Source organism: Hydractinia symbiolongicarpus, chromosome 10 (genome assembly GCF_029227915.1).
Source record: "Hydractinia symbiolongicarpus strain clone_291-10 chromosome 10, HSymV2.1, whole genome shotgun sequence".
Classification (NCBI taxonomy): domain Eukaryota; kingdom Metazoa; phylum Cnidaria; class Hydrozoa; order Anthoathecata; family Hydractiniidae; genus Hydractinia; species Hydractinia symbiolongicarpus.
This window is the reverse complement of record NC_079884.1, coordinates 26,985,273-27,004,982: the sequence shown is the minus strand read 5'-3', so window position 1 is coordinate 27,004,982 and position 19,710 is coordinate 26,985,273. Positions and strand designations below refer to the sequence as shown.

Here is a 19,710-nt window from a genome sequence, read left to right as displayed (position 1 = left end):
TGTCTGCTGGAGCAATCCCATTTTTGAGCAGACGCGCGACATGATCCGAGAACCAATCATTATATTGATTTTAGATAAAAGCTTTTGCTGCTTTGTTAACACTTAAATCCAATGATTGTAACTTATTCGTTAAGTTATAAGGCACTATCACAAGTTCATACCTACTTGTAGAACAGAATTCTTTGAGTTTGTCAACTTACCTTTTAATTGTGTCCATAATGACAAGTGAATGCTGCTCATTAGGCAATCCATTTTCCTCTTTCTTCTTCTCCGAGTAAGGAAAAATAATTTTTGTCAAAAAATCCAGGGATTAGTCAGCGTTTGACCACTGGTTTGCAGTAAATCCGACAGAAAATGATACTGGAAATTCATATCTGGGTAAAAAGCGTTTAGTTTTACCACCGTAGATCAACTGTATCAGTACAAATTCGCCTGTTGAGCTTACAGTGATTGTTGCAGTTATTTGATGTTTGTCGTCAATACCTTTTGTGGGGACATGCTTTGAACCTTTGAAGCTATAACTGTATTTCCCAGGAGAAACGTATGTGAGCGGCGTTTGATCGATGTTCAGCACAAGATAACTTGGGATTGCATGCATTGAAATCTTAGACGATATCGTCCCCTTAACTTTGACTTTTAAAAGTCCTCGCTACGTTACGCATCTAAAAGTGAAAAAATTTGTATCAAAGCTATATTCTTTCTAATATGATGTGAAAAATGGCAGCAATGAGTCAGAATCGGATGAGGATGAAGGTGTTGATGAGGAAATCAAAATATGCATTCCGGAGTCTGTAAATCTTCAGAAGCTAGTGAAGTCTTAAGGGATCTGCGTGACAAGAGAAAAGCGCCGGTAATTACAGAAACTTCCGATGAAAGTGACAGTGAAATTATTTAAAAGAAAAAGAAGAAGACAGCAGTAATAGAAGAAACACGCGAAAGTAAAGCGGGAAGCAACATAGATCAGGAATATGACGCTGAAAATGAAAAATAGAATTATGCCATCCAAGTAAATAAAGTATTGTATTGTTTTTTTGTCTCCCAAACCAAAATTAAGCAAATTACTGAAATTTAAAAAAAGGACCAAAATATTAGTCGGACAAAATAATTAGTCGGACAAAAGTTAAAAAAAGTAAAATTATTTCTGACTAGTATTTTCGTCAGACTAAAATTTTGTCCGACTAAGTTTTGTCCGATAAGGCTTGCTTAGCGTGTGGCCTTGTGGTCATGGAGTTCGCTTCGTAATCACAAAGTCCGTGGTTCTGTCCACAACGCGGGCATGTTTAGCAAGTTTCTTTACTACAGCTACGGGTCAACCCATGCCATGTGAGGGAAATTGGGTAGGTAATGCCGCTGTATACTTAATGTATGCATCCCGAACACAGGACCCACATTGATAACAGTGTTTCAAACACTGAAGTGGCTATATCCTGTATAAATATTCGGAATTATAATAATAATAAAACAAAATTTGAAAATATATCTCATGAAAACACGGCGTTTCTATATTTCTATATATAATTTTCTGCATTTTGTGAAGGCTTTCAGCACAATATTTCGAAATTTGAAGTATGTTTTAGCCAATCTAGAGGGCCGAAATTTAAAAAATTTTATGTTCGGGCCTCCTTCGACATACACTGAATAATTTAGCCCCTCCACTTTCAAAATTGCTCCACCGGGCCTGTTATTTATATTTAAAATAAATATTTTTATGTACAATGTTAGAAGAGAAAAAGGTTAAAAGATCTACAGACCTGACAGCATCACTTCTGAAAATTCAAAAACCCTGTTATCTTTTTTCAACAATTACAAGACTGACACCAAAATATATACAGAAAGATCACATGTAAAAACCGGTTCACACTCACTAGCATAACCGTGTTCAAACTCACTAACATAACACTAAATATTTCACAACATTCAAACCAAAATGGGTTATCCGTAAAAATGAAAATATTGCAGCCTATTGGATGCAAAACTTTCCTCGGGCAAATCCTTTTATTACCTCGAGATATGGCCAAAAAATTGCCATTTTCGAATAGTTAGGCATCTTCGACTTTCGTGTCGAAGTATGTATGAATCCTAAACAAACCAGGTTCAAGATTTTTGACGGGAGGGACCATTCTAAAGTCCGCTAGTATGTCATTGTTGAGAGTGGACTTAGGACTAATATTTCTTGATTAAAACAAAAATTTCTTTTTGTTGAAAAAGTTAAATTTGGAAATTACAATTGGAACATTTAAAAGGATTACGGCAAAACAAAACAAGATTTTTATGAATTTATCGTGTTCGGAAAAATGATATGAATCTATCGTTTTTAGATATATGCGAATTTTTAATATTTCTTGTGACTACAATTGAGATATCAGAGCGAATATTGTTTATTTGGTCAAGTGTGGCTGTATATTTTCATAACAATCATTCAAGACTTAATTCTTGAAATTTTAAAAATATACCCGTTATTCTCTTTCCTTCTATCTCTTGTACCCTTCGGGTGCAAGAGATAGAAGGTATAGAGCAGGTTAACAGTGAGCTAACAATCAGCTAAAGTGAGCTGATAAACTTTCACACTACGAGCTCGGGAGATAGCTCATCGTTATCTTACAGTGAGAGCCAGACTTACTAAAACACCAAAATTAAACCTCCAGTATTGGTTTCTTTACATGAAAAGAAGAAAATTTTTCTATAAAAAATAAAACAACTTATTATTAACCAGCTTTTTCATTTTTCCAACTAATAAATATCACCATCAAACGTGTGTCATTTTTTAATTACAATGTCAATGCAGGGGCGGATCCAAACCCCGTCAATTGGGTCAAAGGACGGGGTTTAAAAATAACAAGTATAGTTTATCTAATTTTCAAATATTTAGTACTAACCAGTAATATTTGGGGCGTGTAATAATGTATTCATTTGAGCGCTCATCAATATAAAAATTAATAATATTGCCGCCGCTGTTGCTGCCGTGATGGCGGATAGAAAAATATGGACCCCGCCCTGCAGGTTTTTGCCGGAGCAATGAGGTTATTCTTAACTCTTATTGGTCTAGAGTGCCGGGTTTGCAGGAGAAGAACACCGGCAGGATTTGATTGGTCATTACAGAAGTTTTCTTAAGTTGTGATTGGCTAAAAATCAATACCCTGCAAAAGCAAAAATGCTCACGCTAGTCTTCATCTTCATATCTTCCTCAACATCATTGCTCAACATGGCGTTTAGTTCAGTGAGAGAAGATGTTTTGAAATTATTTCAAGACGAAGATTTGCAGAAATTGATTGAAATATTTAGTATTTATTCTAAGAAATGGATAAATTCAAATAAAAATGTGTTTTTAAACACAGAACAGCTTTATGCTGTACTTTCTTGTGGAGAAATTGGTGTGAATGAAGATGCTTTGAATTATCTTCCTGCATCAGTTTCTTCCAAGAATTGTGTTGCATTGAGGTAAGATTTTATTTTCTGTAATTTCCATTTCTGATTTTTGCTGACCATTTGTTACCATAGTAATTAAGTGTACATCACTATGTCATCACCATGAACTACTTATGGCTAGCTAGCTAGCTACATGTATTCGTGGTTTTTGTTTTGATTATTACTCTTGGAGAGCTAGCAACCGTATCTACGGCAGATAGATAGATAGATAGATGTGCATATTTTACATGGCTAGCCTCACAAATATCGAGGGATATACCCTGTCTATTATTTCCAGGAGGGGCCATGGCGTAGATGGAGAGTCGAGTATTTAATGCTCATTTTGAGCTACGCAGACCCAATTAGAGCCCGCGCTCTACTAGACAACTCCCGGCAACATCCAACGGCCCACACAGTGTGCCATCTTCCCAATTTTCTTCACATGGCTTGGGTTAACCCGGGGCTATGGTAACATTCACTCGCCCATGTTGAATCGCCGTCAAGAGGAATCGAACCCCAGTCTCCCGCACAGAGTACGAGAGCTATAACCACCAATCTACGGCGCCACATAACCACTAATCTACGGCGCCACATAACCACTAATCTACGGCGCGCCACAAGCTAGCTGGCATGTGTGTGTGTGGAATTAATAATGGTTTTGATTCTTCTCAAAATGTTAAAACTTAGTGTCTTTGCTCTGAGGAGTGAATTCTCTTTAATTTCTCTAAGAAATATTTATTTATTTTTCACTGTTTAGGTCCGAATCATCTGGAAATTGCTTGTTTAGCTCCATATCCTTATGTCTGGTAGGTGATAATAGTTTGACGCAACAGTTAAGGCTACTTGCTTGCATTGAACTTTTTGTCAATTCTGAGTATTATAGTTCTCACCCCAATTTATTTGTTGACAAATATCCATCTTTAAGTCCATCAAATATTTTAGCAATGTCAGTATCTCATGCTGCTGTTGATACTAATTTTAAGGCTGCTGAACTTGTCAAAGCTGAGGCTACTTTTTGTTTGAAAAACATGAATTAGTGGTCTGGTTTTTTCTTTGTTTTGTCATTGTCTTCTATAATTCGCAGAAATATTATGTGTTATTATCCTGATTGTGGTCCTCTCAAATACAAAGAAATATTCAATAAAAAGGTTTTTCCACGTGTGCCAAAGGTTGATGAAACTTGCTTCCATATTTTGTTTTGTTATGAAGGTCATCTCATTTCAGATCTTACTTTTAAACATAATCACTATGTGCCACTTTTATTTACTTCTAAGGAATTAATTTATAAGCCTCTATTTAAGAAGAAATGTATGTCTACCAATGTTTCTGGATTCTTTCAAAAGAAAATTGATTTTAAACCTGTCACCAAGAATAAGCTTATTTTACCAAAGGTATCTCTTCCTCAGCAATTGCCTACATCAAGTCAGGATCCCCAAGCAATAATAAAAGTTACTAATTATACACCTTCAAGCAACATTTCAAATCCTTCTACTTCTTCTGTATCTAATGTTTTTAGTAATCTTTTACAAAATAGTACTAGCCATGAACCTAATTTTTTTCCAAACAATAATAAATCAGTCATAACATCAAAAATAGTTGATTCCCTTCCACAACATTTTGATGTAACTGATGTTGCATATTACAGACTTCGTGTTAAAGAAGGGATGACAGACAAACAAATTTTCGATCTAATAAATCAGACTTTTTCCCCTTCTGCAGATTATACCTACCCTAAAACTTTAAAACGTCAGTTCCGTTCAAAGTGGTTGAAAGATTACCCTTGGCTTCGCTACTCACCAGCTTATGATGGGGCTTTTTGTTTACCCTGTGTTCTTTTTGGATCAAAGTTCCCTGACAAATGTGGTAAAATTCAAAACCTTTTTTTACAACCTTTTACAAAATGGAATGATGCAACTAGATCTTTTAATCAACATCAATCCACAAACAATGGTTTACATGAATTTACTTCCACTGTTTTTAATAATTTCATTAGTCAGATGTTATCTAAATCCCAGCCCATCAATGTTTTAGTCAATGATCAGCTATTTTTTTAGTCCATAGTTCATTTTCATTTAATTGACAACTGTCAAGAAATAGTAGAACATAGTTGCAGGGACTATGGGGTTACTCAATTGTCATTTTATCCTGCATTCATTTTAATTTATATAAAACCATTTCATTCCAATATTCATTATCATTTAATTGAAAACTGTCAAGAAATAGTAGAACATAGTTGCAGTTGTCAAGTTATCCTGTATTTTTTAAATATAAATATGCCAATGACAGCTAAATTTTTCTCTATTTTTTCCTCATCATTGTATCTTGTTATCTTAATTCTTTACTTCTTTTTTATTTGGCTGTCCATGTCTGGATGACATTTTTTGTTATCCTAGGCATGCTGATGAGCTCTGATATTGAGCGAAACGGCCTATTAACATCTATAAATTATATGAGATAATCTTGTTTCTTTAGTTCATAGGCTTCATATATAACAATAGAAACTCAGCAAGAAAGAGAAGCAACCAAACAACATTGTTGAAAAGATGACACGGTAACGATTTTCGTTTTATGCTGTATGAATGACAAATAGCCTTTTTATTTTCAAAATAATTTACAATTTAGATGCGGGAATGTTGTTTTCAGACAATCTAGGATCCTCCAATGTTTAAAAATTTTCTGGGCCCTCAGGCCCAACGGGTGGGCCTTCGCGTGTCACTAATATAAGTACATTTTATGACGGGGTACATCAGAAATCCTAGATCCGTCCCTGTTACCCGTTGCAAATACTAAGCAAAGCCTTAGTCAAAAAGATGCCTTAAGCGTACAAGGTGGGTGACAATGCGATATGACAAATTTTTGTCCAATATCTATAATGCCGATTACATTGAATATTTTTAAAAGAGCTAAACTTACCAACTTCCTTGACGTTAACAAAATTATGTCTGAGGAACAAATTTGGTATAGAAAGAAACTCTGTACAAAATTAGCAACGTTATTACTATCAAATGGGATTGCAAACGAAATCAACAAAGGAGATATGATGAGGGCATTTTTTGATGATCTATCTGAAGCCTTCACAAGCTATGAAGGGATCTGTTTTACAATTGTTTACAGATTGCCTTTTTAACATAGTGAAATTGGGCGATATTGACGGTCAGAAGTCGTCCCCAAACTCCATTAATTGTAGGGTAGCCCAGGGGTTGATCCTTTAGCCTATACGATTTCTTATTTACTTCAATGACTTTGAAAATTGTCTACGACATTCTAAGGTTGTAAATTTTTCTGATGATGCACTCGTTTATTTACCACAAAAAAAACCTGTGTCAAAATCGAGCATGTCTTGAACTGCGAACTGAAAAACATTTCAAATCTGAGTCACAACGGACTCCTTATTCTTAAATCTAGCAAAACAGAATCCATGATATTTAGCATGAAGAAGAAACCAAACCATTAGTCTCATTTTCTTAGTATTTACATGTATTATGTAATTCCCACGCAGTAGATGGCGAAAAAAAGCCTACGACAGAAATTTTATCCTTACTTGTATAAAAATACAAGAAAAGATTACAAGGTTGCTAAGAAGTTTTTTTTAGTAAAATTATCTCAGGATTTAAAGAACTTTCACTAGTTGAGCATTTGGTTGATTTTTTATGTGTTCAAAATGTGTGCTCAGCTGGTTGGAATAGTAAAGTACGCAATCAGTGATGTTATGGATTTGTGTCAAAAAGGCAGATTTTTGGTTTCAAGTTAGCAATCTTATGCAGAATATCAAAAAGTACTAGACTCTTCTTTGCTTGATGAAAAAAAAGTAATGAAATTTTCTTTTTAAATGTTTAATTTTCAATCAATTAGTCTACCTAAATTAGTAATGGTACGAATGTGTGACACAATCTTTGAAAGGTAAACGGAGTGGTACAGTCAGAAAGTGATTGCCATGAAGTTTTTTGTCTTTACTTTCTCAGCATGTGTCAAATCGACTCCTAATATATCTTAATTTTGAAATAAAACGCTAGCACACCCTGTTCGTTCGCCCTGGAGATTAAGCAATTATCCCAAGTTTGAAGGAACAATTCATACAATAAAGTGTATAACTATTACACTCACCATCCTCCATTAACTGTATCACTAAGAACTGCGGAGGAACCCAGTATTATCAAATTATTGGTACATCCAAAAAATGATTAGTTTGTCCTAATTTTCTATTAAAACGATGCATAGTGAGCACGCTTGCCGCGGATATTAAGCAATACGAAGTTTCCAAGTTCGAAACCATTTTACTCCGCTCCCTCCGTCAATCCTTCACAGAGGAAAGCATCAAAACCCCATATTAATGAGAGATTATCGCTAAATTAATATTGGTACAAATGTGTGACGCAACTGTTGAGACACGGACAAGCTGGTACCGTAGAAAGTGAATGAAATCAAGTTTTCGAAACCAGCTCTCGCTACCACAGCGCACACGTTTGCGGCGAAGTTTGAGCAATCGCCAAAAGTCTGGAAAAAGGTTATTTCTCCCAATCTAGGGTGCTTATTTGTCACAATTTTTGCGCCAAAATTTACATTGAATTGAACATTTACATTGAATGTATGCTTCCATATCATCTAACAAGTTTCCAAACATTTTATATAATGTACAATACACATGTATAAGAATAAGAATGTATAAGAATGCTTTTTAATTGACATTTTTTGGCCGTGTATGAATAATCCGTTATCTCGTGTTTAGTAATTTTACCTTTCTTAATTCATCGTTAAAGCTTGAAGATATTTTCCACTTGGTTCCGCCGCATTCCCTGGCGAAAGAATAAACGGAAAAAGTTTACTGCAATGATTTTAAATTTTGGCGCAAAAATTGTGACAAATAAGCACCCTAGATTGGGAGAAATAACCTTTTTCCAGACTTTTGGCGATTGCTCAAACTTCGCCGCAAACGTGTGCGCTGTGGTAGCGAGAGCTGGTTTCGAAAACTTGATTTCATTCACTTTCTACGGTACCAGCTTGTCCGTGTCTCAACAGTTGCGTCACACATTTGTACCAATATTAATTTAGCGATAATCTCTCATTAATATGGGGTTTTGATGCTTTCCTCTGTGAAGGATTGACGGAGGGAGCGGAGTAAAATGGTTTCGAACTTGGAAACTTCGTATTGCTTAATATCCGCGGCAAGCGTGCTCACTATGCATCGTTTTAATAGAAAATTAGGACAAACTAATCATTTTTTGGATGTACCAATAATTTGATAATACTGGGTTCCTCCGCAGTTCTTAGTGATACAGTTAATGGAGGATGGTGAGTGTAATAGTTATACACTTTATTGTATGAATTGTTCCTTCAAACTTGGGATAATTGCTTAATCTCCAGGGCGAACGAACAGGGTGTGCTAGCGTTTTATTTCAAAATTAAGATATATTAGGAGTCGATTTGACACATGCTGAGAAAGTAAAGACAAAAAACTTCATGGCAATCACTTTCTGACTGTACCACTCCGTTTACCTTTCAAAGATTGTGTCACACATTCGTACCATTACTAATTTAGGTAGACTAATTGATTGAAAATTAAACATTTAAAAAGAAAATTTCATTACTTTTTTTTCATCAAGCAAAGAAGAGTCTAGTACTTTTTGATATTCTGCATAAGATTGCTAACTTGAAACCTAAAATCTGCCTTTTTGACACAAATCCATAACATCACTGATTGCGTACTTTACTATTCCAACCAGCTGCGCACACATTTTGTACACATAAAAAACCAACCAAATGCTCAACTAGTGAAAGTTTCTTAAATCCTGAGATAATTTTACTAAAAAAAATTTCTTAGCAAGTTTCGTAATCTTTTCTTGTATTTTTATACAAGTAAGGATAAAATTTCTGTCGTAGGCTTTTTTTCGCCATCTACTGCGTGGGAATTACATAATACATGTGAATACTAAGAAAATGAGACTACTGGTGTGGTTTCTTCTTCATGCTAAATATCATGGATTCTGTTTTGCTAGATTTAAGAATAAGGAGTCCGTTGTGACTCAGATTTGAAATGTTTTTCAGTTCGCAGTTCAAGACATGCTCGATTTTGACACAGGTTTATTTTATGGTAAACAAACGTATCATCAGAAGAATTTAAAACCTTAGGTCACAGACAATCTTCAAAGTCATTGAAGGAAATAAGAAATCGTATGGGCTAAAGGATCAACCCCTGGGCTACCCTACAATTAATGGAGTTTGGGGACGACTTCTGACCGTCAATATCGCCCAATTTCACTATGTTAAAAAGGCAATCTGTAAACAATTGTAAAACAGATCCCTTCATAGCTTGTGAAGGCTTCAGATAGATCGGCAAAAAATGCCCTCATTATATTTCCTTTGTTGATTCCGTTTCCAATCCCGTTTGATAGTAATAACGTTGCTAATTTTGTACAGAGTTTCTTTCTATACCAAATTTGTTCCTCAGACATTATTTTGTTATCGTCAAGGAAGTTGGTAAGTTTAGCTCTTTTAAAAATATTCAATGTAATCGGCATTATAGATATTGGACAAAAATTTGTCATATTGCATTGTCACCCACCTTGTACGCGTAAGGCATCTTTTTGACTAAGGTTTTGCTTACATGCATGAAACTAAAGACGGACTTTTTTTCTCTAGTGTATTGTGATGGATTGCTCCATACAAAGTTCTTTAGAGGCAATGTTGCTTTTTTCAAAGAATATACAGCTAGTGTAGAGGGTCCTTCCATACACACTTTTTCAATCACGGTCAAACTCTTATGAAAATGATCATACACAATTTTACTTGTCACGCCTCATTACACAAAAATACGTTGATCATCAGCAAAAATCCACCGATCATCAACGCATGCGCTCGCAAGTCGGTGCTTAGTCATGCATATCAAGGTAAAGTCCCTATCATACAAAAAAATGAGTCAAAGGGGGAATTCATCAACAATCAACGCATGCGTAGTAACATCTCGACAGAATGAAATCCTCGGACGTTGTTGAAATGTGTATATAAGAAAGGAGATGAGTTGGTTCAGGAATGCAATTAGCAAACTATATAGCACTGTGTCTGCACCAGTGGCATCAACTCGCGACGCCCTTGCTGACCGACTACAGAGTGTGTGGGACACCTTTCTAATACAGCAAGGCAAAGGAACAAATTTCAGGAGGGGCAACGCTTCACGACGACCCAGGACAAACTCTGAGAAAGCACCACGGCGTCTCGTCTATGGTCAAAAACAGTACAAAAAAAGTTAGACACTATCGATCTAGGTATGCTGGACGGGCACTGTTTCTACATCAAGGATTTAGATGTGCTGGCTCAACAGAAATGGGAATGTAAGGTGTGCAAGCAACTGTTCACCAAAAGCAACCACCCCACACGGCAAAAAATGAACGAATGCGAGGGTGTCAAGACGACGATTATCATCAAAGGGGGGAAGATCAAACGTATGCCGAGCAGGGCTGAAAAGGTCTTTTACGATGAGGGGTATAGCTATGATGCATCAAAATAGATAGAACACATGTCGAGGCAAACCGGAAGACATATCCATCATGCACTTTGTGGACATGGTGGTGAGCGTGTTATGCGTGATGACAATAAGGAGTGGAAAGTGGATGGCTATGAGCCTGTCACAAAGACCGCTTACGAGTACAACGTTGTAAGTGGTACGGATATCGCTGTCTGTCCGGGAGAACCGAGGCGGACAAGGCTCATTACGCTGCAACCTTGTCCAAGGAAAGGATGATACGGGGAAAGAGCTATAGCCTCGTCAGGGCTTGGGAATGTGAAAAACCTCCCACAATCAAGAGGTACTTTCAGAAGGAGTTCAGGATATATCCTCACTACCTGGTATTTGATTTCGAAGCTCTCCTATCACCTTTAAATTACCAGCAAACCTCAGATCTAACATATCTTTTGAGACATGTTCCGGTAAGTGTTGGTATTGCCGATAGTTTGAATAGTCGCCCGACGTTCATTGAGCCCAAAAATCCCAAAATTCTGGTCAAGTTGTTTGTGGAGGACCTGGAAAAGAAACATGCCCTCATTGTGAAAGAGGTCGAGAGAATGTACCTAAAACCCGACGACTTTGACATGCTCTCCAAAAAGAACCAGGAGTTGTGGGATGAGTGGGTAAATCAAGTAGCTGTAATAGGGTTTAATTCCGGCAAGTACAACATCAACCTGATCAAGCGGTATTTTGTTGAAGAGATCGCGCAAGGTGATAAGATCAAAGTGGCGAAAAAAGATAAGGACTACATGTTCCTCACTACTTCGAGATTTAAATTTCTAGATATTAAAAATTTCCTTGCCCCCGGTCTAAGCTATGACGGCTGGTGCAAGTCGTTGGAATATAAGCCCAAAAAGCTCATGTTTCCATATGAATGGTTGACGAACCAGGAGAAGCTGAAACATGTTGGGGCTGTGGCTCATGAGAACTTTTATAGCCGGCTAAGTGGGAAACACACTATCTTGCGAAGAGTACGAGACATTCTGCGCCGAGTTTTACAGGCGAGGATGTGTCACCATGATGGACTGGTTGCGTGAGTACAACTTAGCCGACGTGGAACCGCTCATTGAAGCCGTGAACAAGACGAGGTTGCAGTATTACGACGATGAAATCAATATTTTGAAGGACGCGGTCAGTATTCCGGGCGTGTCAATGCGCTACGTATTGAACATGTCTCTACGGCTGAACCCGAAGCTAGAACTATACGCTCCAGGAGACCCCTGCAGGCATAGGTGTAAAGATTCTTGCTATAGCAAGACTTGTAAGGCCTGCAAGGAGGTACGGAAAACATGTGAAAAATGTACGAGGAATGAGGCCTACGACCTTTTGCGGACGGGGATGGTGGGTGGTCCCGCGATCGTATTCTGTAGATATCACAAACGAGACGTGACGGGTATTAGATCTCACGTGTACGGCGAACCTCACAAGTGCAAGACCATTCTAGGGTATGATGCAAACATGCTGTACCCGAGTACTCTTATGCAGGACTTTCCTTGTGGGAAGGAACAGTTGATCAAGGTGGCCGCACCGACATCGGCACATAACTTAACATAGCTATTAACGCGAGTTGTGCTAGATAGATCGCTCGTTGGCTTTGCCCAAGTTGATATCGAGGTACCCAACTATCTGCGTGACAAACTCACCGAAATGGCTCTCCTGTTTATCGTCAAGGAGAAACCTGATGATCAAATCCCCGAGCACATGCACGAATACTTAAAAACTACGGTCCGCAAGCGTTTTCCGGGTACACGTACTGTATACCCCTGTGCTAAAATGGTACCTTAACCATGGGCTAAAGGTTACTGCCTTTCACCAGTTCCTCAAGTACGCCCGAGGTAGGCCCTTTGCCTGGTTCCCGGAGGAGATTGCCGATGCACGACGACAGGATGATAAAGACTCCGGCAAAGTTGAAAGGCAACTCGTTCTACGGCAAGATGATTGAAGATTTGGCAAGGCATGCAAATACTACATTCAAAAGGGATGAAAAGGAGGTTGATGCAGCCCTGTGGAGCCCGTACCTGGAGGACCTTGAAGAGATTGGGGATGCTTATGAGGTAAGAAGGGACAAGCGCAAATGTGCTATCGATAGAGCCTACTAGTACGGTATCGCGGTATATTAACTCGCAAAGTTGCGCATGCTCGAATTTTACTACAATTTTCTGGACAAGTACGTGGATTGTCGGGACTATGAGTACATTTACATGGACACCGACAGTGCGTATTTTGCCATCTCCAGAGAAGAGTTACGAGATGTCGTTCGTCCCAAACTGCTTGACGAGTACGATAAAAACGTAAAAAACTGGCTCGTCACCGATAAGTGCTCGAGTCGAACGGGAGGGTTATTTAAAGCGGAATTTATTGGGTTTTGGATGATTGTCCTGACAGCCAAGTGCTACTTTGTTGAGGGTAAGGAGGGTACTAAATTCTCGTGTAAGGGCATGTCAAAGAGACAGAATGCTGTGACCTGGGGTAGATACCTGAGTGCGCTGAAGGGTGGCCTGGACATGGCCAAAAACGTGGATTGTCGGGTACACAACCAGGGCATGATCACGTATGAACAGAGTAAACTCGGGCTCTCAGGATTTTTTGACAAAAGAGTCGTGCACGATGACGGGGTACATACGGCGCCTTTTTATTTCTAGCGGGTTTGACCAATGTTGCTATTAATCATCAAGGTTGATAAAATAAAAGAAGAATACCTTGGGAAAATGATTGCGAGCGATTCTTTTGCGTTGGCGACTGTGGTCACAGGGGGAATTGGATTGAACCAATGGAGGTGAAAAATGTCCCATATCGGTGGACTCCCGGACCGATAGAATCCAAGCTTCCAAGGATCCCCAAACTATGAGCCTCTAAGTTTCAAACAACAACAATAAGAAAAACCGGAGGGTTCTTCAAAATAACTAAATGGAAGCATGTCTGTATATAATTATACTCCTGCCCTATGCCCTGATCGCATTTTGCTTCCTCAGATATTGACGTATAATAAAAGGAATGTCCGATCTTGCACAAGTATTCGACACGGCTATTTCTGCAGAATATGAACATGTGGAACCCACAAATATGCCCTACGTAAGGGCAAGGGACACCTTCTGCCCAAAAAATGCGCAGAGGACTTTGTTGACAAGGCCCCTGACGAGGCTATCGACAAGGTACATACCGAGTATGTGCAACGGGAACTTCAGGAGAAGGATGAGAAGACTGCAAAAGCCCTATCCACACATGTTATCAACCTGTATAGGGAATTTTGTGGATATAGACAGTGTCAAGGAGCTAAGGAGAGACATCGACATTTAAAATTAGGGGCAATACTTTAACTAAAAGTTGCATGACCTGCCTAGCTAATGCCAAGGAGAGGCGGGCTGTAGCAAATAGAGATGAAGACGTTGAACACGAGTTGGATTCCCCTGTTATCGATCGGGAAATTCGAGGCGTTCAACAGAATGAGAATTACCTCATCCTATACGACCTCCTGACAATCTGTTCGGGCTGTGCCGGGGTATACCCGAAAATTCACGACAGGAAGGGGAGCACTTGAAATAAAATGTTGGATGTTGTAAGAGAATCCAACACAGCAATCTTTACAAGTCTGACGTCTTGCGGAAAAACACAACGTGTTTTGGACCTGCTTTAGCATGAGTATAGGGAACATATAACAATATAGTGATACTTTGCCCTACCCTACGGTGTAACAGTACCTATTTAGAGAGGGCATCGCTATGGCGTGACGACTACGTGTTCCTTATAGATTCCAAGGACTAACTTTTTGAATGGATAGCAAAATTATCCTCATTACTGGTGGGTGGGGAAAGTCTCTTCATAGTCGATGACATTATTTCCAACGGGGGTGTAGATAAGCGTCGACAATCACTGCTTGAATTGGCTATTTTAAGTAGGCATCGCAATCACAGTCTTTGGCTCTTAACGCAGTCATATACGGCATTACCAAAAAATTTGAGGAGGCAAAAGGAGCAGTTGTTTGCCTGGTACCCTCATGAGCGATCAGATATGAAAATGATAGACGAGGAAACGAATCTCATCCACGACTGGGACGAGGTTAAAGTTGAGCTGAAAACATCTAAGCATGGATGTCTATATGTAAGGCTTGAACACCACAGGGCTTGGAAGATTCTCGAATGAGCATACAAACGATCTACCTTTTGAGATGACAAAAAAGATGTCATCTCAAAAGCTTGTTACGATGCTTGCCCCACATGTAGAAATCATATACGATAGATTAAAAGGGCAGATCTTGCTAGATTTTTGGGTATTCCATATCTTAGGCAGTACGGTCTTAATTACGATATTACAATATCAAGGGCGGAAATAGAGGGCAAGCTGGGGATCATCGGAGACCGCACATGCCGGGATATGCTAGGAGGAGGGAGAAATGGGCATTATATTTTTATTTCCGCCGACGCCGTCACGGAAATCGTGGTTCGATGTAAAAGCTTAGATGCCATTAAAATTGCAGGGCGTTTTGGTATGGAAATCAAAAGCATAAAACTTTTATCTAAAGAGAAGGCTTCTATTTACAACATCCGCACCGCTTTTGACGGCGAAGATATGGTGAAGCAGCATCGTATTGATGAATATAGGATCGAACTGTACTTCCCAAGGTACAGATTGGCTATCGAATGTGATGAATTTGGACATGCCAATAGCGATATAGGCTACAAGGTAAAGAGACAAAAACATATTGAGCAGGCCTTGGGATGCACCTTTATACGATATAACCCCGATGCCCCCATCTTCTCCATTTTTCACGTCATTAACAAGATTTATCGCCATGTGCTTGCCGAAATTAGCCTAGGGGACTAGGTCTTAAACAAGCACTCATTTTATAACTCCGCGTGGGTTATAAAATGAGCATGTTGAAAACCCCCGGCCAAGCATTGGTATATAGAAAATGTCTTTACAATTCACCTCATTCAATGCAATACCTGCAGGAGCTATTGAGACCTTATTTGATAAACAGGGGCAACCCCTCTTCAAACGTGCCAATCTAGAGAGGTTTTTAAATATTCCAAATGCCAGGAAATACGGCCTTGATCGTCATATGACAATATCAAAGGGAGAAGTAGAGGGTATAACTGGATGGATGATATTGAACGTGTGGGGCTCTATATTCTCTCAGTTAAGGAGAATAAGTATGGGGCACTCTGTTCTGAGGCTATCAAGGATAGAGACTTGAAGCTATCGGATTTGGCTGATATAGCAACAGTAAGCAAAACACTCAACTTTCCAATACCAGATAGACGTCTAGTCTATATTGATTTGGAGAATGAGCCTAATGTCATTAAGGGCATCGTCTATAGGTACCCGTTCTACACCCAACATCCCTTGGATTATGTAAGTGATCCGAATGAAGATGATGCCTTGGATGACAAAATAGATTTGGGTGAAGATGATGACGAAATAGATTTGAATGAACTAGAGGAACTCGTGAAAACATATTACCATTCTTTGATAACCTCTGGCGGTACCTGAACATCCTCTGATACCTTCTTCTGACACGAAGCTGCGATCAGGACCATCCCTCAAATAATATAAAATACGACTACCTGTTACTATACGATCCATTCTATAGGTTTTCCTGCTCCAAAAAGCATCGGTGGCGTCTTTAAGAGTCGCCATGCTTTTCCCCGGGTTGTAGCATATACAAGTACAATCCATCCTCAGGTAAAAGCTTCTCTTCGGGATATTCCTCACTTTTTGCGAGCGATACCTCATCCAGATTGATGGCTTTGTTAGGTTTCATGTCGATCATGGCAGTCTTGGTATTGTTAAGACTTTTGACGATTGTATACAGATATTTAACCCAGGTGGTACTAGGCTCGTTAGAAGTCAATTCCTGGGCATCCTGGGGTTTAAAGAGTCTCTCTGCAAGTACCTTGTTGTACTATTCCACAAAGGCCGTGAATGTATGGTGGTATTTCGTGGTAGCTCGCCTAATTTCAACATTCTTGTTCTCCAGGAGTTTCGTTACTGCTGACTCAAATTCGGAACCATTATCGCTTTGAAAGGTTTTAGGGTATTGTAAAGGTCCTGCCTTGTATATGTCCTTCACCATCTCGGCGACCTCACTAGCTTTTTTGGTTCTTAGGGGTCTTGCTACCTTATACCTTGAAGCTACATCAATCCCCGTCAGGATATATTTATAGGTGTTTCCATATACCCTGTTGTGAGGCATGCACAGTAGATCAAATTGATGCATCTCATTTGGTGTTGTAATAGTGACTCGGCTTCCCCGTGTCCCGAGAGCTTTGAAAACAAGAAGTTAGTCCCACTAAACGCCAATGCGTTTATGGTCGCACCTGCTACCAGTACAGCTATTGTCGCCATTTATTGTTTACCCTTCTTACAGTCTTTGCATCGATACTTCTTCCTTTGATGCGGACGTATATGACTTCCGCCACACTCTTTACACCTGGATCTCTCCCTTTGATGGGGACAAATTTGCCTTCTCCCACACTCCTTACTTTGTCCCCTCTGCCTTTGATGGGGACAAATTTGACTACTGCCACAGTCTTTACAAAAGGCCCTCTGCCTTTGATGCGTACATATTTTACTACCACCACACTCCTTACATTGAGATCTCTGCCTTTGATGGGGACAAATTTGACTTCCACCACAATCTTTACAATAGGACCTATCCCTTTGATAGGGGCAAATTTGGCTTCCCCGACATTCCTTACAGTGGGATCTCTGTCTTTGATGGGGGCATATTTGACTTCTCCCACTTTCTTTACACTTGGATCTTAGCCTTTGTTGGGGGCAAATGCTTCCACCCCCACACTCCTTGCAGTGGCATCTTATCCTATCATGAGGGCACTTGTTTTTTGTAAGCTGCCGTTTGGCTTTATGAAGGCAGCATATGCACTGTTTTGTTCGTTGACCATTTTTCAACACCTTAAATGCATCCAGGGCCCACACGTGCTTGTATTTTGAGCAACTTTTGCTTTCTTCCATATTGTTTGTTGTGTTTGCCTCTGGGGCAAACACAAATTGTGGTCATTTAATACTCCACGGAGTGGAACTTACCCTCCAAGATATTAAGCTGGGCGTCTTGAAGCAAATACACGTAAGCCATGAAATCTCCGGTTCCGTCTGCTTTTTTAGTGATATGTAGGGTAATCCCATCACTTAGACGTTGTAGAGGTCTTCCACTACCATGTAGGATATGATCGGGAGACGCCCGAAATTCGATGAAGAGGGCATACCTTCCATTGAAAAAAAAATCTGTCGTATAAACCCGCTGCATAAAAGGGTAAATCCCTCGTCAACTAAAACATCCTGCCTAGTGGTATGCAAAAAGTGTTGCCATAGGCCGCCACGATGGCCTTTTCTTCATCCGTTCCTACATGACCAGTTGCCTTGACTTGCAGGGCCCTGATGGCCCCGTCGTTAGGATTGATGCCCTCTAAAACAAAGGTTGTTGTCCCTATCAAATTTTGGCAGTCACAAGTCCCTATATACGGCTATAATATTGTAGTCCGATTTGTTTTGTACCTCGTTACCGTTCAAGGTGAGACGTAGATTCTTTACCAGGCTTTTACCAATGTTACTAACAATGGTACGTGTCGTGTTGGTCCACGTCAGCTTCAGATCAAATAGAAGCTTGAGATTACCCGGAAAGATGATATCGTTGCCCGACATATTTGGCTTATCCACACAGAGATCCTCGTTCTGGTTGATGGTTGAAGGTATATGACTTATCTGAACCCTTTTTTTTCGGCCCTTAATACCAAAGAGTTGCATATAGGGAAAATCTTTTAAATAAAAATACTAACCAATCCAGTTTTTGTACCTGATACAGATATTGATAATGATGAGGAGGATGGAGGCCATCCAGATAAGCCTGATGATACCACGTCAAAACTCTCCGGAACGTCAAAACTCCCTGGAACGTCGGGACCTTCAACAGAACGACAGCATGGGAATTTTTCAGGGCAGAGGCAAAAGTTATTAAAATCAAAGATCGATGGCCTTTACGATCGTCTTATAGAAAAATTGGGGTTACAGCCTAATGCGAAATATTATGATATGTTCAGAGAAGATAAGGGGATCAACTTATTGTAAAGGAGATAGTGAAGGGTAAAAAAACCTTCAAGGAAATAGTGCTTACGAATCAAGATGGTAGCCTAAAAACTGTGTATCAGATACAAACGCTCCTGAGTAGTAATCGCCTGCAAGCCCTGGGGTTTGTCGACTATGTTATACCCAACACAGGCGGTAAATTTAGGGCCCAGAACTTCCTGAAAAGATATAATAAAATAGAGGAGGAGGCCGAACATATTGGGATAGAATCGTTGGAGGAAATGGATGAATTTGTAGATGCTACGGAGAGCCTTATACAAAACACTTCGTTTGTCGGGCCTGATGAAGGTGGCATCACCCCACGTGAAAGAAGGGGACTTGACCTCGAGTTTCAGACGCTAAGGGGCAATTTGAAAAGCCTGAAAAACAAGATGATCCTATACGACAGCGAGATTAACAAGGACGAAGGTAGGGTGAAAGAATTTGAGAAGCAGAAGGTTGGGCCAAACGAAGGACAGAAGGCTAACCTTGAGAAGGAGATAGAAAAGGCGGAGAAAGAGATTAAGGATCTCAACGATAAAAAGAAGGCCATAGGGGAAGCACACAGTATATTATCCACCGACATATACCCCAGCTGAGGCATATCAAAGACACGCTATTAAAAATCGCTGGAGATAACACAACCCTGCTTGAGAAGCTTCGTTCAGGGAGCAGGGGATAACCATAGCTAGTATAGTCTCTGCTATTGGGCTGTTGATAAGCACTAT

At 39.5% G+C, this 19,710-nt stretch overlaps 1 protein-coding gene across 1 annotated transcript; it reads left to right on the top strand.

Moving 5' to 3' along the window:
• The first annotated feature begins 3,136 nt into the window (after window positions 1-3,136).
• On the top strand, window positions 3,137-4,442 carry LOC130613030 (uncharacterized). The gene is made up of 2 exons (XM_057434351.1): window positions 3,137-3,438; window positions 4,163-4,442. Exons 1-2 carry the CDS (start codon window positions 3,152-3,154, stop codon window positions 4,440-4,442), a joined length of 567 nt encoding a protein of 188 aa, XP_057290334.1. The 5' UTR covers window positions 3,137-3,151.
• Window positions 4,443-19,710: the final 15,268 nt, after the last annotated feature.